We start from the raw sequence: 26,993 nt of genomic DNA, 5'->3' as shown, positions 1-26,993 counted from the left end.
CAAAGAATACCAGGGCTGGGACACAGAGTCAGGGAAGCAAGCCATCTCGCTGAAATATCCAAACCCCACTAGAGGTCAACAGAAGTCAATCATGACTTCCAAACTCTCTCTCTCTCTCTTTCTCACACACACACATATACTCATCACAAAAAATATTTTGTATCTTATTCACTAATGGTTGCAGAATAAATATAAATATTAAGTAATCAAATTAATCAGTAGAATCAATTGAAGAAATTAAACTGCAAGTGATGTAGAATATATTCAAATATTGGAACTTTTAAAAAACTTTAATACTGGAAATTTCCTTGGAAATGAGTAATGTCATTACAATTTGCAAAGCCAGTGTTGAACCAAACAATCATTTCTGATCCTCCTCACACCACCTGGGAAATTTGTTCGCTTCAGTTTGTTGATTTGATTAGCTCAAGAAATCATTGAGGAGTTCATTTTTACTGTAGTTTGGAAGTCACAAAATTATTTCTAGGAATAGCACCCCAAAGTTGTAATCTACAGTTGCCAGCCTCATGGTAGGGGTGGGGGATACCCTACCCCCAGTGCCTCTTTCTTGTTGTGGTGGGAGAATTTTTTTTTTTTTGGGGGGGGGGAAGGATGTTGGGCTGATTGTGTGATAGCACTTCTGGGGACAACTTGTAAGTGACATAATTCCTCTCTAGGAATTACCAGTGATATCACTTTTGCGATACAGTGATCACTTTTGCGAAAAACCCAGAAACGATGTCAATCCTCATTAGGAATCACTGAAAATACAATAGTTTCACCACTCCAATAATTCCTAGAGATGTGTGATGTCTCATGGTTTTTTCCTGATGTCACACTGTTGCCACTGGAAGTGGTGTTGCCACTGTTGCCTCCCCACACACACAATTTCACCACCTCTCTCAGTCTCTCACTGGTTGCTAGGCTTGGGCTAACAACTCTAGTGCAATCCTATTCAGAGTTACTCTAGTCTAGACTTCCTGAAATAAGTAGATTTTGAAGGATTTGGATTGTACAGTGAGCCATTCAAGTTAATTATCCTTTATCTTTAAAAAAGTAAAGGTAGCCCCCTGTTTAAATTAAGATAAATTAAATAAATAAAAGGCTACAATTAAAATGGTGGAAAGGAAAGGGAATATTTGTCTTTTCCTACAAACTCTGTTATGTTCATTAATGTGCAAACTAACAAACGTTTTTAGCCTATTAGTTATATGAAAGAAGTTATCAAAGCTGTATTGTGCTTCTTAATTCTGTGGCAATTGGCTCCAAAAAAGAGTTAATACTGAACTGTCACAATGAAATTAAATGACAAGGTCATAACTTCCTAAAGTATCCTATTTATTTTGTTCAATCAACTTAAATTACTTCCCATGACTGATAGCAACCTTTGCATATCATTGGGCAGAATATACAGATAATATTAACACTTTTGACTGTGAAATATTACCATCATATATGCCCCCAAGACAAAATAAATATAAGAGAGAGAGAGATTTAGACATCTAATTCATCAAACAAGAAAAAAGGCTGTCAACCAAGACTAAACAAGAATGTGCATCTAGAAAATCTGCCTGGACTTATGTTGCTCTACTTATCATTTTTCACTAAGATTAATTATCTCATGAAAAAGTCTTCTACTGCGGAATGTTAATTAATTCACAATCAATTAAATTCAATGTAGCAAAGCAAGAGTTCAAAGGTGATGCATACTGCAGTTGAGTATAATAGTGCAAAAATTCTGCTTGCTATTTTCTTAACAGCACTGAGATTCCCAGTCATATTGGGATGCATATTTCAATAATTTCTCTTTTAGTATCTAGCCATTTAAGATGAGTGAGTTACTAAAAAAAATCCCATTAGTATATTTGAAAGCTTTGTATCTCAGTATCATCAGAAATTCTTTATTATATTATCTTGTGAAACAGGCCTCTTTGGAGTCCTGCTGTAGGAAAAATAAAATCTACTGTATATTTTGGAACAGATTCCAATAATCAGGAACTGATTTCAATAATCAGGCCAGAGAACACAACTAATGGTCACAAGTCTTGTTCACAAATTATTTTCTAGTTTCCCCTTGGCATTGCTGTGTTTGGTGAAAAGAACCAAGATCCTCCAACTAGAATCACTAGTTTTCCACAACTTTCTCATTTGCTTTTTCTGCAGATGAACAGGAAGCAATTCATACCTGGAGGGAAATAGATGTTTTTGTGCACCTTGGAAAAAGGGGGACCCCAGTTTCAGTTAGTATTATCAGGCATACAGGTTAGACCCATGAAGTGTTCTTCAAGGTATGAGCTTTCATGTGCCTTGCAGTATGTTCTTTTGGGGAGATTTCCCTGGGAGGCCTGGGCAGCAAAGAAGGTTATGTGTGTTTTTTTTCAGCCAGGAGGGGCGGGGAGTGGACATTCCAGTAGCTTTTTTTTTTTTTTTGCAAAACAACTCCTGGGCAGGGCTGGGGTCATCTGATGGTGAGGAAGGCTTTTTTCCCCCTTTGCCCCCCCATTCTTTATTTCTTTCCCTGCAAGTGATGCTCTGTCTGTATTCTTGGTGCTGGGAGGGGGGGGGAGCAACAGTGGGAGGGCTTCTAGTGCCCTGGCCCCAGTGGTGGACATTCTAGTGCTTTTTGGGCATCGTATGAGGGAATTTTGGACTGGATAGTCCACTGGCCTGATCCAACATGGCTCCTCTTATGTTCTTTCTTTCCATGTCTTTCTTTTCCTTTCCTGCCATTTAATTCTTTCCCTTTCTCTTTCTTTCCTTCCATTTTTACTGGATGAAACTTTTCTGTTCATTGGACTGTTGTTGCAGACATAAGAGTTTTGCCAATGAAAAGTTGGCACCCCCAGTTGCAGCCAGTTCTATGTGATTTCTGTGTGAGTGGGTGAGAGTGAGAGGTGTGGGGCAGAAAGAGATTATTGGAGATTACTGCTATATAGTTCAACACCACTGGAAGTGATGGTACTATGAACTTGGCACCATTTTACTGGTCCTGCTTTTAACAGCTGTCTGACACCAAAATTAAACTCCTCCTGTAGATATTAAAAAGCTTGTATGAACTTCATATAACTTGGAATTAATTAATTAATTGCAGTACAATTCTCTGCTACCTTTCACAACAATTTCCCAGTTTTTCAACCAAAGAAAACTATGAAAAATAGCTGTTGAAAGATTTTCTTGAAACCAAGCAAGCTTGGTTGTAGCTTGAGGCAGGGTTCCAGTAGTAGCAGCTGAAGGAAGGGCCTACTAAATGTGTCAACATATTTTGAGTTAGAGCAGCTGCCAGGGCCCAGTGTGGGTGGTACACAGTGCCGGCATTCCTGATGGCAATAGCAAAAGCACTCCCAACTGCATACACTGGCCAGTGCTGTTGAGGAAGGGATGTGTAGGTGGTGCAGGCAATTGAACATGGGCATTAGGAGTGCTTGAAAGCTGGAGAAGAACACACAAACAGATAGGTACATGCAGGTTTGGGGGTAAAAAGAGAGGACTGCCTACTTTCCACCCAGCATGAGTTTCAGAGAGATTTTTCTGAAAATGAAATTACTTCAGAAGAAGAGGCAGGTTTGGGGGAGTGCCCTGGAAGTGATATCACAAGAAAAGGCTGCTCGCTCATAGGCTGTGGCTTCATTGAAACCCATCTGGAGGGTCAGCCCTTCCTTTGTGAAGAGCTTCTGTTGTAGTTTCTCCTCTCAGATGCCCCAGACAAACTGATCTCTCAGGTCGTTTTCGCACTCACCTTAATCAGCAGCGACGACCCTCTTCACCGCGCAGGATCTGCGCGGATTTTGCACTAATTGCCGCGGAGCACCCAGAAGAGCCGGAAAGTCCCGGCGCTTTTGCGGCACAAACGGAAACTGGTTTTTGGCGGTTTCCGTTTGCGCCGCAAAAGCGCCGGGACTTTCCGGCTCTTTTGGGTGCTCCGCGGCAATTAGTGCGAAATCCGCGCAGATCCTGCGCGGTGAAGAGGGTTGTCGCTGCTGATTAAGGTGAGTGCGAAAACGACCTCAGTGTTTCCTTCAGTTTGTCAAACTCACAGTTGCCGGCAATTTGGTGGAGTGTGGCCAAGTAAATGGCGGCTGTCTCCCTGGCTTCTTGGGCTCTCTTGTGAAACTGGAAGCTGTGTGCAGTGATGGGCAGCTTGGGCGAGAAATGCCCATTGAGGAATGAGATGACCTCCCAGTTGGTCTTTGTGGTGAACTTTGCTGGTGCAGTGAGGCCCTTGGCAATCTCAAACATAGCATTACCACAGAAACTGAGAAGCACATCTCGCTTTCCGCTGTCGTCTGTGATTTCATTTGCCCATAAGTAGCAGTCTATGTGCTCTGCGTAAGTCTCCCAACCCAATTGCCCTGCTGAAATTTAATAAAGCAACACAGGTATTATTCTAGAAGATGATTAAGGTGTTTCGACTGCCAGTACATTTGGGGGTGGTAGCCTGAACTGACCCCCCATTCAGTTTGCAAAACGTCTTCCAAAAGGCATCAATAATTGCAGCCCCCGGTCCATGATTACCTTGTCCAGAAAAGAATGGAGCTGGACTACATGTTGGAGGAACAGCTGGGTCAACCATTTGGCTGAGGGGAGCTGGGAAATTGGGACAAAAGAGGCTTGCTTTGAAAATGTGTCCACTATCATTCCCTTTCAGTTGATGATACATTGTAAATGAATACAGCTTAATCACATTATAGATATATAATGTTAGAGGGGGTCTGTAACAAAATGTTGCATAGTGTATTGTGTTTCAGTTTACAAACATACACAAACCTCTTCCATTCCTGCAATCAGAGACTAAATTCAACAATAAGGGACAGCTCCCAGTTTCAAAAGTTAGTTCTGAAACTTCCCACCACAGTTGCATATCTAGCTTCTGAAACATATACCATGTTCTATGCCCTGAAGAGAAAGAAAGAAAGAAAGAAAGAAAGAAAGAAAGAAAGAAAGAAAGAAAGAAAGAAAGAAAGAAAGAAAGAAAGAAAGAAAGAAAGAAAGAAAGAAAGAAAGAAAGAAAGAAAGAAAGAAAGAAAGAAAGAAAGAAGGAAAGAAATGGAAAGAAGGAAAGAAATGGAAAGAAGGAAAGAAATGGAAAGAAGGAAAGAAATGGGAAGAGGAAGGAAGGAGGGGGAGGGAGGGAGGAGGAGGAGAAAAAGAAGAAGAGGATGATGATGATGATACTGGATTTATACCCTGCCCTCCACTCTGAATCTCAGAGTCTCAAAGCAGCTTACAATCTCCTTTATCCTCCTCCCCTCAACAGACACCCTGTGAGGTAGGCGGGGCTGAGAGAGTTCTCCCAGAAGCTGCTCTTTCAATGACAACTCTGCGAGAGCTATGACTGACCCAAGACCATTCCAGCAGCTGCAAGAGGAGGAGTGGGGAATCAAACCCGGTTCTCCCTGATAAGAGTCCACACTTAACCACCACATCAAACTGGCTCTCAGGAAGGAAGGAAGGTAGGTAGGTACGTAGGTAGGTTTTTGAATTTTGTACCTGTCCTGCATGTCTTTGCAATGATCTACATTCCAGTCATTACAAGGTTAAAATGTTTACCTGTTCTCTATTATCTGCCTGACCTAGGAAGAGGAACTTGGCTGTCTGCCAATGAAGAAAAAGCCCACAAAAGAACTGTTTGTTTATGCTATTGGTCAATTAGTCAGGTGATTTCCTTTGTCCAGGTAGAGAGAGGTCAAGAAGGAGGAGAAGAATCTCAATTAGCAATGTGTCTTTCTTAGTGATAAGATGTAGCTGATTGTATTTCTCATTTTCTTCCCAGTTCCCCATCCCTATAGAAATAAACTTATTTTTTGTTTTACATTAAAGAGCTCTCAATCTCATTTTGATCCAGCTATCCATTGAACTGTTTGGGATATAGAAATTGATTTTCCAAACAAAATATTTCTAACAGAAGGAAGGAATGGAAAGAAGAGGGAAAGCAATAGATGGGGGAAAGTAAGGGATGATTAAGGGATCCGGACCTCCCTGATCTTCCAGCAAGCAGCCCCCCCCCCCCCATTGGATCCTGCATGCATCCTGGGCAACCCCTGGCCTCACCTCTGCTGCTGCCCACCCTGGACCTCCCCAATTCCCCTTCTGACCCAGGCCAGTCAGTAGCCTCTCCCCACTCCTGCACATGGCTCAGGCAATGTCCAGCCCCTGTGAGGCTTTGCCAGGTCAGTAACTCAAAGCATCCAAGCATATATTAATATGGTCAAGGTTTAATGGCAATCAGAAGGCCATTGATGAGAGTGGTTTGAATACAGACTATGGTGATTATTATAGGAAACGAAAAATGCACACAATAGTTATCGGTGTCCGATACAGTTCCTAAGCTTTGGAGTAAACTCGAGACATCTTCCCTGGGTCTTCATTCCCTCTGTTGTTGTTCTAAGTCATTGCCATAACTACCAGGTAGCCACTCTCCTGTAGAGCTTGCGAAATTATAGTTGCAAGCAAACACAGAAAATAGATACGATTGGATAAATTTGTCAATACATGAAAAGTACAACATATTGTCAGGGAAGCTGACAGCCCCACTGCTGCTTCTATCTGGCCTTAGACCTCTCTGATCCTTTCCTTCCCACCCAGGCCAGTCCACAATCCTTCGTGGCAATGATGGTGCTGCAGTGGCCCTCCTGCATTCCCCACTGAGTGGCACTGCCAGGACTGCCCAGCAGGCAAGAAGGCCGGACTCCATCCTTCCACCCCAGTCCAGTAGCAGAGGGAGCCAGTTCTCTGTGCATGTGCAGACAAGCAGTTTTGTAGGGATTTAAATATCTCCTGTATAATTTTTAAATATGTAAGATTTTTCTACACACATGGGGAGTACCCCAAGTGTGCAGGAAAATCTCTCTAGACAGGTTCTTCCCTTCATGTTCTAGTCTCACGTATATGTGTGTGTGTGTGTGTGTGTTTGTATATCTGTGAATTTCCTGCATTGTGCAGGGGGTTGGACTAGATGACCCTGGAGGTATCTTCCAACGCTCTGGTTCTATCATTCTATTCCATCAATATAGATTCTTATTTATATTTATAGGTCTAAATCAAGTTTAATTGGATTTGTGACTTTAGTTAGTAGTCACAAACCTAGGGTCAAAGTGCAAATTAATTGGTTGTCTGTGACTGGATCCCTTTTAGTTTTATAAGGTTAAAATTCAGCTAGATGAAGGAAACAAACTGGAATAGGGCTAAAGCAGTATTAAACTTCCCACACATATCATTTCCCCTATAGAAAGTCTCTCTCCCCCTACAACACAACTTTAATAGTAACAATATGTAGTGAGGATTGTACTTTTTTGCATGAGAGCTAACAGGAATTTTGGAGGGGCATTTTAATCTGGGAATAGTTAAACTCCTCTTTCAACACTGTTGAACCCAATGTAGTCTATCCACTCCCACCCACCCTGCATCTGTTTTTTAGTATTAAAGAAACTCTTGAGAGTTGATGGAGTTTGGTTCTCATCAATTAAGTTAGAACAAAGTTTGAGTCCAGTGGCATCTTTAAGACGAACAAAGTTTTATTCAAGGTATTTGCTGGTCTTAAAGGTGCCACTGGACTCCAACTTTGTTATTCTGCTTCAGACCAATACCCTTTTTGAATCAATTAAGCCAAATATTCTAATAGAAAGCAGATAATTGTGTTCTGATATTGCCACACTACGTATATTAATATATATTTTTTTCTTTTACAAAATTTATATTCTGCCTTTCTGCCCTCACAAAGGCCACTGCAGTAGTTAACAAATTAGAGCATTAATAATAAAGTCATTTTTTAAACCATTAAAACCAACAAAAAAGAACAATAACACATAATAAAAACAATCAAAACCAGAACTACAATTCATCCAAAGGCATAAGAACAGCAATTAAAGCATTGTGCAGGAAGGTGGGATCTTTTCTCGTTTTATAACAATAACATTTACAGTACACTCCTAAGCAGAGCTACAGTGCAATTTTGCGAAGAGCCCAGTGATATCAATGAGTTCAAAATGGGACATAGGATTGGACCTTTGATGGCTCATTTACATGTGCAAGGATATCAGCTTGCTAAAGCCAGTTGAACAAAAAGGTCTGCTTCACACAAAATAGAAGATTTCCAACAGAACAGCTTTAAATGTATCTTAGCCAAATAAATGAGTTCTTTAAAACATTTGCATAATGTCTGAGTTTTTTGCACAGAATTATATTACTGTAAGAACATCAGTTATTCAAATACAATAAAGGAAGGCAATTCAGAATTATAACTGTTAGTAGTTTAGATTAGTTTCAAATCAACCTCAATGAAAAAAAGCCAGTGGGTCCAAAATTGAATCCCATGTAATTAAAACTTATCGCCAACATTAATGTCATAAAAAGCCAGTTGCACTTTAAGTTTTTTTTTTCCCTCACAGAGATTAATATAATTTTCAACATATACCATTTTTTTCATAATGACTAGCTTACCTGTTGGATGTCATATGTAAGAAGGACATATTTTAGGTCTGGAGACACTGAATACTTCGACGCTTTGAAAGTTACCTGAGAAGAGGAAACAGTGACTGTGTTACCCAAAGTTATTTTTGTCTTAGGCATCTGGAAATATACAATTGTCTTAGCATACTGAAAAAAGCAAACAAATTAACCAAAACTAAAAACATCAAGGAAGTTTCAAAAGTACTTAAACTTGCCCTAGCGTTTTTTTTTTTTTTTTTAGATCCCTGCCTACGCTTGAAAGTTTTATAACAGACATGGTATCCAGCAATTATGGTTAAAAATTTAAATAGCAGCCACATATTTCAGTATGTTCATATCCAGTTCTTTCCTTAAAGAAAATATTGTTCCAAACAATTTCTGGGGGAGACGTAGATACTTCAAACCAACACAGCATGTTCTAACATTTTCTGATCCCAAACATTTCACAGAGGACCTTGCATTAAAAAAAAAAGATTTAAAATCCTCAGTGGTCAGGCAAATATAGTAGAAGTGAACAAAGCATGGTCAAACTAATAATACTTTATGTCTAGATAAGAATGCATGACACTCAGTTAAATTCACAGCTATAATATCATCAAGAGGTAATGGTGATGTCAGAAAGAACTTAATGGCTCTGATGTACAGGAAGGATCAGTGTGTACTTGAAGAATCAGAACCACTGAAGGGAATTATTTTATATGAATCTGAAGATATATCTAAAGAACAAAGAGGTCAACAAAGGGGTCATATGTAAGGGACACCTGGGAAAGTTGTAAAGAGTAGTTGAATGGAGAGCATTAGAGCTATAAAGAAAAACACACAAAAGTCATTTGCAAAAATGTGCTAATATCTTTTCCTTTTTTGCTCCACATGAGTAGGAAATTTGGAATATGTAACAGGATCTGTCTTTTGCTTTCACGTTAATTTCATAATTTCTTTTCCGCTACCAGTTTAATTCTTCCATATTGTACTCTCTCTTGCACTTGTCCTATCTATCTTTACTAGACCCCAAGCACAATCCCATAACCATATAAGGATACCGTGCTGAACAGCAAGAAGACCATGTCATGCAAGCCTAAGGGGGAAGTAGTGCACAATGAGCCAATTAGGCAGTATTTTGGCATATCCCCAAGATACACCAATGCAAGCTGAAATTGCACTGGCACAGTGCCCCAATGCTGCTACACCAGCCATGGCTATCAATGGGCAACCAACATAGACTGCTGAGCCAGTGTAGGAAGGGGTGGGTCTAAGGACATGGTTGTAGTCAGTCTGCTCCCTAAACTGCTTCAGTCTGGGAATACCTCCTAACAGTGAAGGAAACTTAACCAGCAAGAAACACAGCATAGCTCTTAAGTGCCTACACAATAAAAAAGGATATCTTTACCCTTGCCCACAAGACCCAGTGGAGCACAAGATGACAACTACAACCACAACCAGTCACCCACTGTGCTCTATGAATTAGCTGGCCAAACAGCCTTGGGACCCATTGCCTTGCAGGATTGGAGCCCATGCAGTAAAAGTGGGACTGGATCAGCAGAGTAAGGTTCCTCACAGGTTCAGTAAGTGTTATTAGGATGGCAACAGCATGACTCTCAGTGGGATCTCCTGGCAAATGGCCATAGAGATAGGACTCTTGACCCTTCTGGGGTGTCACAGACATGACTGTGGCCAGCAAGGCATCTGTGCTGTTCACCTCCGTCTGGCTTCTGTGCAGGCAGCGAGTCAACAAGGAGATAGGGCAGCATGACCACTGCCATTCCTGCCACTCTTCCCAGCTGCCAATTCCAGCCCACCTCCTGGAGAATCCTGCCTTGGGCACCTTCCTGATCAGGAAAACCACCTGACTCAGATGCATGCTGTGCTTAGGACGCCTCTGCCCATCTCCCAAGAGGCCCTGGAATAGCCTGCAAAGGCACAGGTGCCTATATTATTATACTCTGCCCATTCCCCCACGGGGGCTCAGGGCAGAGTACATCAAATAGGCAATGAAAAAACAATCAAAACAGCTAAAATAATAATAATAATAATAATAATAATAATAATAATAATAATAATAATAATAATAATAATAATAATAATAAAAATAAAATCAGTTACAGCATTGAGCTTGAAATCCAATGAGCACTCTATATACCATATATTATGAAGTTACATAACCCACTGGCCCCCGTCAGTAACAAACCGTCCGAATAATGAATGAAATAGCAATGCTATGCTAATAGCGTAATTTTTCCGGCACTGATGGTCGTATGACATGATGGTTCAGCAGGGGAGGCCAACTGATCTAACAAATGGATGTCTGCTGCCTCATCCAAAAGCCTGGCGGAACACCTCCATCCTACGAAAGGCTAACAAGTCCCAAAATGACAATTCTCAACTTAGGGATTGGATATATTTTTCAGATGTTCTCTAATCCTATATCGTTCTCTAATCCTAAAATCCGAAGTAGTCCCCTGGTTCAGATTAATTAACTCTGATCATCTGAGATCCCCTCCCTGCTTAATATCTCCAGATTTAACATCAGAACATCCTTCACAGTTCTCCGCTTTCAGACTATGCAAACAACTCTGTCGATATTCCCACATCCCAACAGAACAATGTTTTTGCATTCGTGGTTCACCTATGATAGAGAATCTCTCTCATTATATTCTATCCTGTCCACTCTACAATGCCCCCAGAATTAGATTTCTGCCTGGAGTCCTAGCCTCCTTAAAAGCACGTTCATGTTCCTGTTATCTGACAGTGATGCTCATGCGTCCTATAGAGACTCTTTGTTTTCCCAGATAAGAGCCAGAGTAATTCCAAATGCTGCAACTTCTTGAGGTCGGCCTTTCTGGGGAACTTTTAAGGTGTTAATTTGAAAATTTGTTGTTCAGGTTCTGTTTTGTTTTGTAATGGCCAATGACTATATACAATAATTTTTTGACTGACTGGCTGGCTAACAAGCCAGGTAGGGCCCAGATCTCCATAGGGAGCTAATTCCACCAGGTCGGGGCCAGGACTGAAAAAGCCCTGGCCCTGGTAGAGGCAAGACAGGCATCCCTTGGGCAAGGGATGGTCAAAAGATCTTGGGAGACCGAACAAAGTGACCTCTGGGGCATATATGGGGAGAGACGATCCTGCAGGTATGTTGGTCCCAGGCTGCACAAGGCTTTAAAAGTCAAAACGAAGACCTTGAAACAGACCTGGTACTCTATAGGCCGCCAGTGCAGACTGCGGAGCCTCGGCCGTATGCTCACCCATACAGGTAATGCAGTCAGCAGGCAAGCTGCTGCACTCTGCACCTGCTGCAGTTTCCGGATCAGCCTCAAGGGCAAGCCAGCATAGAGCGAGTTATAGTAGTCCAGCCTGGAAGGGACCATTGCATGGATCACTGTAGCTAAGTCTTGGGGGGGATAGATATGGTGCTAGTTGCCTGATCTGCCATAGGTAGAAAAAGGCAGACCCGACAACCGCCGTGACCTGGGTCTCCATAGAAAGGGAGGCATCCAGAATCACTCCCAGGCTCTTCACCTGTTGGGCCGGCACCAAAGCAGCACCATCCAAGGCTGGGAGCTGGATGTATGAACCACCACCCCCTCGATTCAGGCACAGGACCTCCATCTTAGCTGGATTTAACTTCAGTCAGTTCTGCTGTAACCATCCAGCCATGGTTCCTAATGCCTCGGACAGATGATCAGGGCTGGAGGATGGTCTACCACTCATCAACAGGTAGAGCTGGGTGTCATCAGCATACTCCCCCCCACACACACACACACACTGCTGAGCCTTGGAGCCCAGCGGTGGCAGTGACTGGGAGCTGCTCCAAGTTCAGTGGGGAGAGACTGGCAGGGGGGAAGGAATGAGCCTGGCATCTTCTTCTGCTACTGCTCAGCCTGGCACAGCTACCGGCATATTCAACAGAGGGAACTGGCAACCCACATTTTCATAATTTGCAGTTCAATAAAATCTGGGCTGTTCTGCAACTCTGTCTGTCTGTTTGTAACTGGATGAGGCTAGCTCCTCACACCACCTCAACCCTGCTATCTGTGACTTCACTTTCAGGCTGCTTCATCACATGCCTAAGAGGGATTCAGGGATGCCAAGCTGGGATGGCTGTTTTTGGTCTTTCTGGTGCCATTGGACTTAGAATCATAAAATCACATGGGGCCTGAAACACTCATAAAAGGGATCCCACCTCCCCCCCACACACACACACACACAAACACTGCTGAGCCTGGGAACCCAGCAGCAGCAGTGACTGGGAGCTGCTCCAAGCTCAGTGGGGGGGAGACTGGCAGGGGAAGGAATTAGCCTGGCATCTTCCTTTGCTGCTACTCAGCCTGGCACAACAACCAGCATCCTCCTCTGCTGCAGCTGGGCCAGCACAGCTGCCTGGCATCCTCCATCCCCACAGTTGGGCTGCAGTAGCTGCCAGGAGTCCTCCTCTATTGCAGCCCCCAGGCATCCTCCTGCACCACAATCTGGCTGCAGTGACTCCCAGGCATCCTCAGCCACTGTGCTTGGCCTGGCTGTGTTGTCTGCAAGGGCACAGATGACACAAATGGGGAGGGACCCAAACTATGAGGGCTGATGCCTTCCCTCCCATTGAAAAGCAAGCTGTGCTGATCCTTTTCAATGGGAGGGAGGGAGGCAATCAATCCTGTTTTGTTTTTCCCAGCTCCAGAACTGGAGAAAGCAAAACCAAGGGGGTTTGAGGACTTCCCTCCCATTGAAAAGGATCACTACATGCTGTGCTGAACCTTTTCAATTGGAGGGAGGCAGTCTACCCCTGGGCTGCTAGCAAACGGGCAGTTTGGTGCTAATGGGAGGTGTTCCAAATGGGGCAGGCTCAAGAAAAAGCGTCCTTTCCCTTGGCGTGATTGGGCTTTCTTTTTTCCCCCATACATTTTTAGTGGTGAGCACCTAGAGTGCTTTGGCAGGTTCACAGCACCAGTCCACTTTGCTTGTGCGCTTCTGCATCCAGACACCAAAAAGGCAACTGGCACGTGGCTCAGAAATTTGCTACCACTTCGAAAGTGGTCGCTTTTTGAGCTGCTCTGAGGACACCGGAGGACGGGGTGAGTACAGGACGGGGGCAGGTGGCAAATGTGTGCATTTGGATGGGTTTTTCTAGTTGGCTTCTGAGGCATCTCTGGGTCACCTCAAACTGCCCATCTGTTAGCAGCCCTGGTTTTGCTTTTCCCAGCTCCAGAGCCAGGGGTTCTGGAAAGGCATCCATCCTGACTTCCAGCCATCACAAAAAGGTTTATGTTTAAACCCCTTCTCTGGAGCCATGCCACAGCTGCAACAAGATCTCTCCATTGGCCCCAAAGGGTACAATGGAGAGATCTTGTTGCAGCTGTGGCATGGCTCCAGAGAAGGGGTTTAAACATAAAACTTTTCCACTCAACTTGGTACAATGTTCCATAGGGAACAACAGAGAGATTGCTCTGTGGCACGTCTCCCAGGCATGGCTGGAGAAGGGAGGGGATGACATTTAAATGCTTTCCTCTTCCTCCCCCAGCCATGTTGCTGCTGCCTTCCCTTCCCCAGCCAGCTAGGTGCTTATGCCGCCTGTGCCTTAAAAGGGCGATGTGTTCTTGTTTTCCTCTGTAGAATATCCATAAGGAATGAACCAGCACTGCCACAATTGCACTGGTGGCCAACTGACTGTCAAGCCCCTCCATTTTCTCTTCAGCTATTGCTCAAGGTCTCCTGTTGCCTTCTGTTATTTACTGCTTAGCTGGGCTGGAAATCTGGCATGCTGTTGTTTATAACCCAAGATAATTCCTGTTGTGTCTGTTGTGAAATGCAACACGTCACCCTCCCTGGCTCCCAGAGTCCTTATCTATTCACAGGTCCCTGCTAGAATGCTTTGTAGTGGAAAGTTACAGTGTTTAGGTTAACCTAGTAACCTTTAGGTTTGAATGTTGCCGCCATTTGGTAACAGTTTATGTTATCCTATATAGTGAATGTGTAACCTGTACTGCCTCAGTCTTTTCACTGACAAGTGTCAGTAAACATCTCCTGTTATTCTAATAAATGCATCTATTTGAAAACCCAAAGGATCTCATTATTGGAATATCGGGGTTTGACATTGACTCTGCTTCAGTAGCCTTCAGGAGTGCAATCCCAGTGTAACAACAATCAGTTATTATACATACATGTCAAATTTATTTTCAGGCACCAAATCAAGCATCTCTTTGAAAAACCAAATATATACCCACTGTTATAATTAATACATTCTGAAACTAGTTTGCAAATATTAAACCATAACTAACACCTCCCAAATCCAAAACAATTAAAACATACTACAAAGAAAACAAGTTTCTGCAACACTACTTTCTTTGACAACTATATGACATATTATGTAACCTAAATAGTGCTTTTTTATTATTGAAATATCTATGAATTGTTAGCATATTTAAAGATTTGCGTTTTTCCCCCTGGAAAATTACCAAAGGTAAACAGTTGAAAATCTCAAGACATATGCTAAATAAAAAGACACAAAAACTGTAAGTTTTCTTCTGACAGCAAAACATTGTCACTGTAAAGACTAATTTTATTTATTTAGCTGGTTATTATATTTAAATCCCAGTTGGGCTCAGGGTGGGTAACATCTGTCAGAACTTGAAGAACTTCAAACGAGGCCCATTACTTTGTTGCAAAAGTATAAGGCATTTATTGAGAACTGCGTTCAGGGAAGGCACAAGTTGACTCTGATAACAGGCTCAGCGATTGATAAATTTTTTATGCAGTTGTTACCGAAACAATAAAACCATTTCTCACACTCTGGGAGACAGTTGTCTGTTCCCAGGGTCCCTTATCTCCAAAGGGAGGAAAGAGTCCTGCTGTGATGCTCTAGCAGGCTAGCTTCAAAGGACACCTGCAGATGTTTTCCAGAGGCTATCTGTCACCCTTCAGTAGTTACAGTTTGTTTGAAATGCAAAGCATTTAGTTAGTGGGTCTAGCTACAAGGACATGGGATTAGTATGCAGTTACAATATGGAGTCAGTCAGGCTAACATTACCAAGCTTAGCATACATAACAGATACAAGTTCTGACAACATCAGAGTATATAACATTAAAACCCAGTCTGTATATAATCAAAAACAGACTTAACAATAATAAATTCTTTCCTTAACTACAGAATATGGGCAGAGTTGAAAGTTTGCCCTTATCTGATACAAAAATATCAAAAATATTGTGCAAGACACACACTCTTGAATAGTTTATACAAAATTAAGTATATTGTATTGTGTCATATAATGAACAGCATACAAAAGTAGGCATACATTCATACAATCAGAAATTAAAGCCAAACAAGAGTCTCAAATACAGTATTTTAGGGAGAACCCCTCACGGTCTCTTAATTTTCCAAATAGAGTACTAAGACTCAATAATAAAGTTCCACAGGAGTCCCTCCGTTGCTTGTTGGCTTCTGAAGGAAAAATTCTTGCCTTCATTCAAACTCTGGCTTTGATTGCGTTCCGCTGCTCCTGCAGCTTCCTCATAAGCCAACTGAAAATTCCAGCCAAGTTCTCTCTCAAACGCCCATTTCGGTATCTTAATTTGAAGCCGCTAGTAGGTAAAATCTTTTGAATTTGGATATCTTGTTCTCCATACATCAACCAGATCCAGTTCTTATACTAGCTTCCAAAAGCTTATTGGTAGCTGAGGACTTTTGCTTTTAGTATATTTATGTATTTTTTTGTCTAATTGTCTATCAGAAACTGCATTAAAGTCTTCTACTATGCAATGTTCTACATATTCTAGATTTGATAACTTCAAATGTAAATCCTGAAAAAATTTCTCTTGATGATCATTTGGAGCATAAATATTTGCCAGTAGAATTTTTTTGTTGTCCATCGTGACTTCCACTAAAAGAATTCTTCCATCTTCCGAAGCGTACTGTAGTTGTGGGTTAAATTTATCCTTAACATTTATCCTACTCCCCTTTTCTTTTTTATTCATGTCTGTTGCTGTAAACCAACTGCCAGGTTTCTTATTTTTCACAAGGTGTTGATCTTTAGCTAAAATATGGGTTTCTTGTAACCAAATTATGTCCATTTCCAATTTTGTCAGGTATCTAAAAGTCTTCCTCCTTTTAACAGAAGAATTAAGTCCATTCACGTTAATAGAAATTATTGATGCCATAATGAATTTTTCTTATCACTATCTTTTTAATCTTTTTTAGTCTGTAATCTTGTCGGTATTTCCGTGGTTCATTTGGGTCCTCTTCACCAGAGCTTTCTTCTTCCTCTTCATCATCCTTCTTTTCCTTCCCCTCTTTTTCCTTTCCCTTGTCTAGAAAATTCTGAGCTTTGAAAATGGAATTTATCCTATACCTGTTCTCTTCATAAGTAAAAAGGAGGCCTTCCAGCATTAGCCATGTATAGGGTATCTCTCTTTCCCTCAGGAAGCTAGTCAAAGTTTGGTATTCTCTCTTCTTTTGTCTCACTAGCCATGGTACCTCTCTCAGGATTTTCACCATATTTCTTGCTATCATCATCGGTTTGTCTCTTGCCCTCTCAGCCCCACCCACCTCACAGGGTATCTGTTGTGAGGGGAGAAGATATAGGAGATTGTAAGCCTCTCTGAGTCTCTGATTCAGATAGAAAGGAAAGGAAAGGAAAGGAAAGGAAAGGAAAGGAAAGGAAAGGAAAGGAAAGGAAAGGAAAGGAAAGGAAAGGAAAGGAAAGGAAAGGAAAGGAAAGGAAAGGAAAGGAAAGGAAAGGAAAGGAAAGGAAAGGAAAGGAAAGGTCCCCTGTGCAAGCACCAGTCGTTTCTGACTCTGGGGTGACGTTGCTTTCACAATGTTTTCACGGCAGACTTTTTACAGCGTGGTTTGTCATTGCCTTCCCCAGTCTTTTACACTTCCCCCCCCAGCAAGCTGGGTACTTATTTTACCGACCTCAGAAGAATGGAAGGCTGAGCCAACCTTGGGCCGGTTACCTGAATCCAGCTTCCGCCGGAATCGAATTCAGGTCGTGAGCAGAGAGTTCAGATCACAGTATTGCAGTACTGCTGCTTTACCACTCTGCGCCACAAGGCCACTCAGATAGAAAGGCGGGGTATAAATCTGCAGTCTTCTTCTCTCACTCTCTCATCCTGCTTGGCTGATCCTGCGTGTGAGAGTACAAAGACCTGCTGCCTCTTGCTCTCCTCTCCTGCTCAGCTGATCCTGCCCTTGTGCTTCTGGGGGGCCTCCACAGGAAGTTGGAATGGGTCCCCATAATGATGGGTCTGCTTAGATGGTGAGTTCTTTGGATGAAAGTCTGCATTTCTATACCCTCCCAGGTGTTGGGTGTCAGGAGTGGTCTCGGGTCACCCAGTCTCTCTTCTCTCTGCTCCAAATGGTCATAACAGAAGGGAAGCCAACAGGGCCACCCAAAAGGGCAAGGGGGAGGGCTCAGGAAGCACTCACTCACCTTATTGGTGAGATGATTGCTGTGGATGGCAATCCTTCTCCCTCATGGAGCACACAGCCTTTTGCTGGATGCTACAACATCTGATTCCCTGGTATTTGTGGAGGACCATGACCATGAAGTCTTTCCCAATATGCTCCACTCAGCAGCAGTGGTGATGGTCAAAGCTGAGCTCTCCAAACTGCAAGTCCAACTGTCCACTTGACTGTGGACATCCGAAGCAGCTGACAGCACTTCCTCACTGCCTTAAAGCAAGGACCAGCGTCACTCCCTGCCTCCTCTCCCAGGACAGGCCCCCAGGTGGCCAGCACCCTTATTTGGGAGAAGTGTCCCTTCTTTAGAGGCCAGAGGACTCAGAATGGGTGGAAGCCAGGTTAACATTGCCCTGGTGGTCTCCTTCACCTGCCTGGAGTTGGCTCAGCCCTTCAATCTGGGCCCTACTTGCTTTCAGCACTCAGTCCTCCTCATCCTCCATACGTGGTCCCCTTTTATCCCTCCTTCCAATCACTGCCCCGCTTCCCATTAGCCCCTCTTCTTGGCCCTATTCCCTGTTTTAAGTCCAGATGCCCAGCCAAGGCCAGGGCACTGTTAGGGTGGACTGTGCCTCTGTGGTCTGGTGGGGAGACATCCCTGGGCCTGTCTGATCTTCCATCGCTGGATGCAATGGCAGAGGGATGGGCTCAATGTGGACAGGCTGGCTGGGCATCTCTGTAGCTGGGGGGTTGGGCTGGGCTTCAGCTGATGCCTTGGGGGCTCCCAGGGCCCCCTGCAGTCAGTGCTCACCATGAACCTGTGGCCAGCCTTGGGGCCTTGCTCTGCCACTTCCTGGGCCATGCCATGCCATGCCTTCCACTTCTCACCAGCCACTGCTGGCCTCCTCAGGTTCTCTGGTGCTGGCACTGCTGCTGGGACTGTGCTGTGGTGTTTCCTGGCTGCTCTGCTGGTTGCTGCCAGTGTCTTCGGGCTCTCGGCCATTTGGCCCAAAGCTGGGTGAGTGGGGCAATCCTCAGGAAGCCATGGGGGCTTCAGTGGGGGTACATTGTTGGGTGAATCAGGGGGGGCTGCACCCAAGTCCCAGCCAGGAGATGTTGGGACAACAAGTGAGGTCCTACAGATTCTATAGGGATTCATACCCTGGATGCATGTAATAATACAATGCATAGATTATGTGTGGACAGAACTTTGGAGCACTATCAGTTTTGCAGAATAGTTACAAGACAACATGAAGCAACACTACAACTGATACAACTGTTAAAGCCATCTTGCATAACTTACTACAGGAGGAGAAAAACTCTTTCCACATCAGTAACAAGGAAAGGGGGAAAGTGAGCATTTTATGAGAGGACATGAAAAAAATTAGCCAACCTACATATTATTAAACAAGACTTCCTCACATCTATTAATCCCACTCATTAATGCAAAAGAATGTTTGCAATTGGAACATTTACATTCCTCGAAAGAGTCAAATAGAGAGTGAGTGAGTGGATGGAAGATATCATCAGGGCCAGATCTAGGGGAGCAGAGGGGGCACTTGCCCATGTCCTGCTGTGGTCATGCTGAATTGGGCACCCCTCCCCCATGGTGGCCGGGTGGGGGGAGGCAGATCGCCTGCCCTTGCAGCCTCTCCACAAAGCAGAAAAGGCAGCCCTGCAGCTTCCCTCCCTATTTAAACACCCCACTGGGGTGCTTGGGGGGGGGGTAAGCAACCCCAGAGCTTCCCCTCTTGCATTTTTTGAGTGGGGGTGCCATTTTTTTGTTTTGCCCCCACTCAAAAAATATGTAGAGCTGGCCCTGGACGTCATCATTCTACAGTCAGAGAGAGCATGTTTGAACCTGCCCATGGTAAACCTATTTCATCTATGTGTTCTTCGGAAGCTTTCAAAAATTCTAAGTAGATAAAATAATCATTAAGTAGGAAACAGCAAAACTGTCACCTTAGTGGTCAACAGTACATGTTCTTTGGGATGTATGTACAAAACCTACACACGTACATTCTATGCACAGAAATTTTTTTTTGCATGATTGGGAACTCTGCTGTATGTGTGTGTGTGTGTGTGGTCTCCTTCTAATAACTGTGTTAAGAGCCCCATGGCACAGAGTGGTAAAGCTGCAGTACTGCAGTCCTAAGCTTTGCTCACGACCTGAGTTTGATCCTGGTGGAAGCTGGGTTCAGGTAGCCGGCTCATGGTTGACTCAGCCTTCTATCCTTCTGAGGTTGGTAAAATGAGTACCCAGCTTGCTGGGGTGGGGGGGGGAAGTGTAGATGACTGGGGAAGGCAATTGGCAAACCACCTCGTAAAAAAATTTGCCGCGAAAACATTGTGAAAGCAACATCACCCCAGAGTTGGAAATGACTGGTGCTTGCACAGGGGACTACCTTTACCTTTTTAATAACTGTGCACAAGTTGGGATGGAGTTTATCCTCACAATTTCACTTTTCCCTTACTCATATTTCATTCTCCCAATTTAAAATGTTTGAGAAGGGCTACTGTAGCTAATCTGGTCAGGAAAGAAGGATAATATGTTTCACAGGCTCTTACCTGGGTATCCTCATCTTTTCAGATCTCAGAAGCTAAGCAGCTATTATTTGGATGGGAGATCTCCAAAGAATACCAGGGTCATGATGTGGAGGCAACCAATGGCAATTAACTTCTGAATGTCTCTTGCCTTGAAAACCCTACAGGGCTGCCATATTTCAGCTGTGACTTGATGACACTTTCCACCACCATGTTTCACAAGCAGTGAGACCATTGCTCTCTGAAATTGTGCTTGAGGAGTTTTAGAGAGAGTTACTGGGGTAGGGGGAAGATCAAACCCTGCTACACATGTGGTTAGATTTGTGCTTTTCTAGATTGTAATAAAATCTTTAATATGCAGCAAACTTAAGCCCTTATTAGACATAAATTAATACTTACAAAAGTTGCATTTTCCAGCATTTTCCAGGAGATCTCCAAAGAATACCAGGGTCATGATGTGGAGGCAACCAATGGCAATTAACTTCTGAATGTCTCTTGCCTTGAAAACCCTACAGGGCTGCCATATTTCAGCTGTGACTTGATGACACTTTCCACCACCATGTTTCACAAGCAGTGAGACCATTGCTCTCTGAAATTGTGCTTGAGGAGTTTTAGAGAGAGTTACTGGGGTAGGGGGAAGATCAAACCCTGCTACACATGTGGTTAGATTTGTGCTTTTCTAGATTGTAATAAAATCTTTAATATGCAGCAAACTTAAGCCCTTATTAGACATAAATTAATACTTACAAAAGTTGCATTTTCCAGCAATAAGGTCGTTGAATTTGTTTCTACATTCAGTTTAACAACATGTCCATGCCTGTTTTTATAGACCACTTCTGTATCTGTTAATAGAAAAAATGCATTAAGAACTTGCAAAGGCAAAACATTTAATGCAATAGCTTCTTAGTTGCTAGACCCATTCAATAAAGAAAAGCCATCACTTACAAGCTAATACGTTAAAAATGGCTTAGATTGAAGTAACAACCTCATTAGCAGCATCTAATATTGTTCATTTATCCAGAAATAATAAGAAAGAAACTAAATGATTCCGATATTGCTGACCTCACTAACAGAAGTGGTTCCATATAGGGTTACTAACCTCCAACTAGTGGCTGGAGATCGCCTGGGATTACGATTGATCTCTAGTGACAGAGATGAGTTCACCTGGATAAAATGGTGACTTTGGAAGATGGAATCTATGGCATTAAACCATTGAAGTCCCTCCCTTTCCTAAACCCTATCCTCCTCAGACTCCAGTCTCAAACCTCCAGGTATTTCCCAACCAAGAGTTGGTAACCTTAGTTGAACATACAACCACTAAATGGTTGCAAAAGTCGACTGAAATTTAATCCAATGAAGATGGAAGTCCTATGCTTGGCTGGGGTGGAATTGGTTCAGAAATTAAGCTTCCATCCCTCGAGGGGGCATCTCTTGTCCTGATCACCTAGGAGTGATTCTGGATGCCTCTTTGTGTGGAGGCCCAGGTCACCACAGTGGCCAGATCTGCCTTTTATCATCTATGACAGGTCAGGCAGCTAGACTTGTACCTTTCTGCTCAGAACCTTGCCACAGTGTCCCATGCAGTGGTCTTTTCCAGACTGGATTTTATATATATAACTGGATTACTATAATTTGTTACAATATGATAACTAGGGATCAAATTGTGAACCTGAGATGTCACACAGCCACCCTGAGCCTGCCTCAGCGGGGAGGGCAGGGTATAAATAAATAAACTCTCTTTATGCAGGCTTACGCTTGAACCTAACCCAGAAACTCCACTTGGTGCAGAATGTGGCAACCTGCCTGCTGACTGCAGCACATATGCGAGTGCACATGCAGCTGGTGCTTTGCCGGCTGCACTGGCTACCAATTGAGTACAGGATCTAATTCAAGGTCTTGGTATTGATCTTTAAAGCCTTGAGTGGCCTGGAACCACCTCTCCCCACATACTCCCTGGAGAGCCTTGTGCTCCAGTGATCAATATCTAGTGGTTATCCCTGGCCCAAAAGAAGTCCACTTAGCCTCAGTCAGGGCCAGGGCTTTTTCTGTATTGGCCCCCACCTTGTGGAACAAGATCCCCATGCAGATCAGGGCCCTGTGGAGCCTGATGCAATTCTGCAGGGCCTGCGAAATGGAGCTGTTCAGCCAGGCTTTTGGCTGAGGCGATGGACAAAACATCATATGGCCTCCCTACTTTAGATGGCCCCATAAGATTACCAACATCTGACTGTTTTACCCCAGTTTAGGGCCACTTATAGAATATGATTTCATATCAACATTCTGGTATGTTAATTAATATTTTATCTGCTATTTTAACTCATATTTGATGTCATGATAATTTTTTATTGTAAATGCTCTCTGTTGTTACCCACCCTGAGCCCACTTTGGGGAGGGCAGGTTATAAACTTAAATAAATAAACAGATCAATCAATCAATCAATCACTGTAGTCCTTTCCTGTTCTTTTGTGTGAAGCAAGGCTAATTTCCCTGGGCAAAATCAGTAGATGTTTGGACATGAGATCTTAATCATGAAACCTCTGTTTTGTTCAAAAGCTGTTAATCAAGAATGAAGCACTTGTAAAGGAAAACTGTTACAGAAGAAAATCTTTGGGGGAAAGAAAAACTTTATCCATATATTTTAATCAAATCATTGTTCTACATTGTGTCTACAACCATAATACAGCCGATATAGTACAATTCAGAAGTACTTCCACATTTTCTAATGAGATTGTTCTGGACACTCCTTCTCCCAGCAATATGTAGCAGGAAATGAATTAATACAATCAGTTTGGTCTAGGGTTACCATCATCCTGGTGAGGCTTAGAGTTCTCTCAGAACTACAACTGATCACCACACTACAGAGGGCAGTTCCCCAAGGGGAACTTGCAGCCTTAACTCTATGGAATTACATTTCCTGACCCCCAGATCTCAGGGATTTCCCAAGATGGAGTTCACAGCTCTAGTTTGGTCCAGCCATATCACTAAAATAATAATAAGGAAAGAAAACTATTCCTGGGGGAATACTATAAAATAACTCCCTGAGAACAAATATATATATATATATTAAAATATTAATAGAAATAACTAGAGACCAGAAATGCCTTGTTTGGTCTGGGGTTCACAAACTAGGTAGCCCCAGACCAAACCCCAAACTGAACCCCCAAACAAAAAACTCACCCAAATTGAATTGATTCAGATGGCTCTGGGCCTTGCTCCAGCACACCTATGTTACCTGGAAGTGATGTAAGCATGTCAGCAACAGACTTGCATCACTTACAGATGATGTGGGCACATGGGGGCAGGGCCCAATACCACCTGGAAGTGGCTTACCAGTGAGCCTAACCAAGCCAGAAAGCTTGGTGAGAGTTTGGGGGAAGGTGCCTTCCACAAACCTCAGCTTGTGAACTCTGAACCAGGCAAAGTCTGGCCCAGATGCTGGCTCAGGTTTAGTTCTGTCCCCATCCCTATAAATAACTACAACTTTATCCAATGGTATATCCTACAGTATGCCACCAGATGGGATACTGAAAAAGTGGTATTATCTACTAAATGTATGGCAGATGGGGACCCAATGAACCATGAATAGAGTGAACTCACAGAAGATATGCCTTTGCCCAAAGCCCCTCCCCGCCCCCCGCCATAGCAACATTCAGGGACAGAATATAATGCAGTACAGGGATACTGCTTACCAGGAGAGAATTGTTTCTCCCTTCTGACCCAAGTTCTTCTGCAAATAGAACAAACACTTTTACAGAAAGTGTGGAGATGATTTCTTGAGACTCTTTGTTATTACGTAGTGCCACATGCCACAGTCTTTTTTTTTTAGTAGTTCATAGTTCATTGGATCCAATCCATTTTCCCTTCAATATACTATTGAAATGCTATTTATGGACCCTGCTCTAAAATATCTAAACAATGCGTTTTGAATTAAGAATGAATACCGAACATGAATTCTTAGGAAGTCTTTTGAGATCCTGAATAAAATGGCATGTGTTATGTATGTGAAGGTATGCCTGGAGCTTGTGGCGCAACACAACAGACTGAGAGGACCCAAAGATCTGCATCTCGATTGGCTGCATAATTCAAACTGGCCAATCAAGAGGCAGTATCAGAGGATCCCAGGATCTGCCAATGAGTATGCATATTCTAATGAAGGATCCAAAAAGGGCACAATGGCAAGATGTTTCCCCTGCCCCAACTGCATATGTTGCCACATGTTCTGGAGCTTAGCAGTAGTTTGGAGTCACTTAGTAGACATGCCGTATCACTGATAAGGCGCTTTAATCATGCATCCTCATGCATCAAACACAGCACTTAACAGTATGCATAAATAGTTACTATTTAAATGTTGAACATTAGTACAGTAATAATAATTAACCACTGTTCATTTCTGTTATAGTGTCAGTCTAATGAATGACATTTTATGTGATAAAGAACATTCTTAGATAGGATAATGAAGCATTTGATGCATGCTTGGTAAAATTTAAAAAAAAAGCAGAAAAAATTAGGATATTTTTACATGTTACCATTTAAATTATTCCAGAAAAAGAAGGGTAACACTGGGCCATTAGTCACTCACTGAGAATGGCCTTGTTCTGTACAGCCCCATCCTACTTCTACCTGTACTGTCAACAAGCAACCACTTCTAGCGATTGCAAGGACTCCTGCCACTCATTAATAGTGCAAGCTAGTGACCAATTTACTAAGAAGTATATAGAAATCAGTCCAAATGTCCAAAACATGTATATTCAAGTCCCAAAGTAGTGTGGTGACAAGCCAATCGATTAAGTACTTGTTTCTTTCCAGTCTTCATCAGACCTGGGACCACTAACAAAAGAAAATATTATACAAAAATAGCAGAAGGACATTCAGACACCACCAAACCTCTTCCAGTGAAAAAATATATCATACTTACATATTGATTCAATTTTTTGATTGAATATAGATTTAATATAAAATAGATTTAATTATATATATATATATATATATATATATATATATATATATATATATATATATATATATATATATATATATATATATATATATATATGTATGTATATATATATATATATATATATATATATATATATGTATGTATATATATATGGGTCAGTGTGGGATAAAGAGGCTTTTGCCATGACTTATGCTTTAAAAACCTGAAGGTCATGGCTGGAAGGTGCCAAATTGCCCTTCGAAATTTGGACCGATCACAAAAATCTGGAGGTGCTCACCGGTCGTCGTAAACTCAATGAAAAGCAAATTAGGTGGGCGGGGTTCTTTTCCAAATTTGATTTTGTGCTGAGGCACATTCCAGGGACAAAGAACTTTTTGGCTGATGCCCTTTCGCGCCTCCCTCAGCACAACAACCAAAAAGAGGAGGTGGTGGACTCTTTAATCTCCCCTTCCCAAGTAGCCGCCATGGTAACCACACGGTCCAATACTCGGTGGAATCTGCAAGCGGAAAAGTGGTGGGGAGAGCACCTGGCCAAGATCAATATCATGTGGTTTTACAGCTGCTGGCAGAATCTGTATGATGAAATCCTCTGTAAATTCATATCTGTAAAGTTTGTTGAAGGGCTGCCTGAAACCCTAAATGATGATCAACTGTTCCCCGCTAATAAAGTAAGTCTGATTATAGTGGATGATTTGATGGACTCTGCTTGTCAAAACCCTGAAATTGAGAGAGCCTTTACAAAATACATGCATCATCGGAATCTGAGCATTATATTTATTACTCAGAATATTTTCTTTCATGGAAAAAGCACCAGAACCATAAGTTTAAATATAAAATACCTGCTTCTGTTTAAAAACCCAGGGACAAATTACAGATTGCCACTCTGGCCCACCAAATGTACCCGGGGAAGTCCCAATTCTTTCTGAAGGCCTTTGAGGATGCAACACAAAAACCTTATGGGTATCTGGTGGTGGATTTAAATGCGTGCATGCCAGATTCATTGAGATTAAGAATGGGGCTTTTCCCGCCCCAATGGCCTGCTATATATGTCTTAAAAACAAAACGAGCCCCCAGTGGGCACAAAAGGAAACAGACGGTACAAACCTGGCAACAGTGATTCATACAACAGTCACCTCGAGGCTGGTCTACTGTAATGCCCTCAACATGGGGCTGCGCCTGTGCTGAACCTGGACGTTGCAGCTAGTGCAGAATGCTGCGGCCCGGCTGTTATTAGGGCTTCCCAGGCGGGAGCACATTCTGCCGGGACTGCGGGAACTGCACTTGCTGCCAATAGTATGCCGGGTTCATTACAAGGTGCTGGTTATCACCTTTAAAGCCCTATATGGCCTACGATCTATCTACCTTAGGGACTGTCTCTCCCCACATGTCCCCCAGAGAGTACTTAGATCTGGATCACAAAATCTGCTAGTAATCCCCGGGCCGAAGGAGGCCTGACTGAAATCGATCAGAGATAGGGCCTTTTCAATCACAGCCCCCTGCTGGTGGAACCAGTTACCGAATGAAGTGAGGGCCTTGTGGAACCTTGGGCAGTTTCGCAAGTCCTGCAAGACTGTCCTCTTACGGTTAGCATACAACTGACTGGCATTTAAGAACTTCGGAGGAAGCCCGTCACCATCAGATTAACACCAAATTAATAGACTG

General features: G+C 42.8%; 1 protein-coding gene across 2 annotated transcripts in view; it reads right to left on the bottom strand.

Moving 5' to 3' along the window:
• Positions 1-26,993, bottom strand: part of DPP10 (dipeptidyl peptidase like 10) — a 512,154-nt gene that overhangs the window by 419,499 nt on the left and 65,662 nt on the right. Inside the window, exons 3-4 of one of the 2 annotated variants that reach the window (XM_060262084.1) lie at positions 21,122-21,216; positions 8,437-8,511 (exon numbers count right to left, since the gene is read on the bottom strand). In XM_060262084.1, the coding sequence (XP_060118067.1) occupies positions 8,437-8,511; positions 21,122-21,216 (170 nt within the window). Of the gene's footprint in view, positions 1-8,436; positions 8,512-20,773; positions 20,788-21,121; positions 21,217-26,993 lie in introns of those variants that run through there. The other variant, XM_060262085.1, reaches the window with a different exon arrangement.

The sequence above is a fragment of the Heteronotia binoei genome, chromosome 21, assembly GCF_032191835.1.
Source record: "Heteronotia binoei isolate CCM8104 ecotype False Entrance Well chromosome 21, APGP_CSIRO_Hbin_v1, whole genome shotgun sequence".
NCBI lineage: Eukaryota > Metazoa > Chordata > Lepidosauria > Squamata > Gekkonidae > Heteronotia > Heteronotia binoei.
The sequence above is the reverse complement of the archived record's forward strand: the minus strand, read 5'-3'. Positions and strand labels throughout refer to the sequence as shown.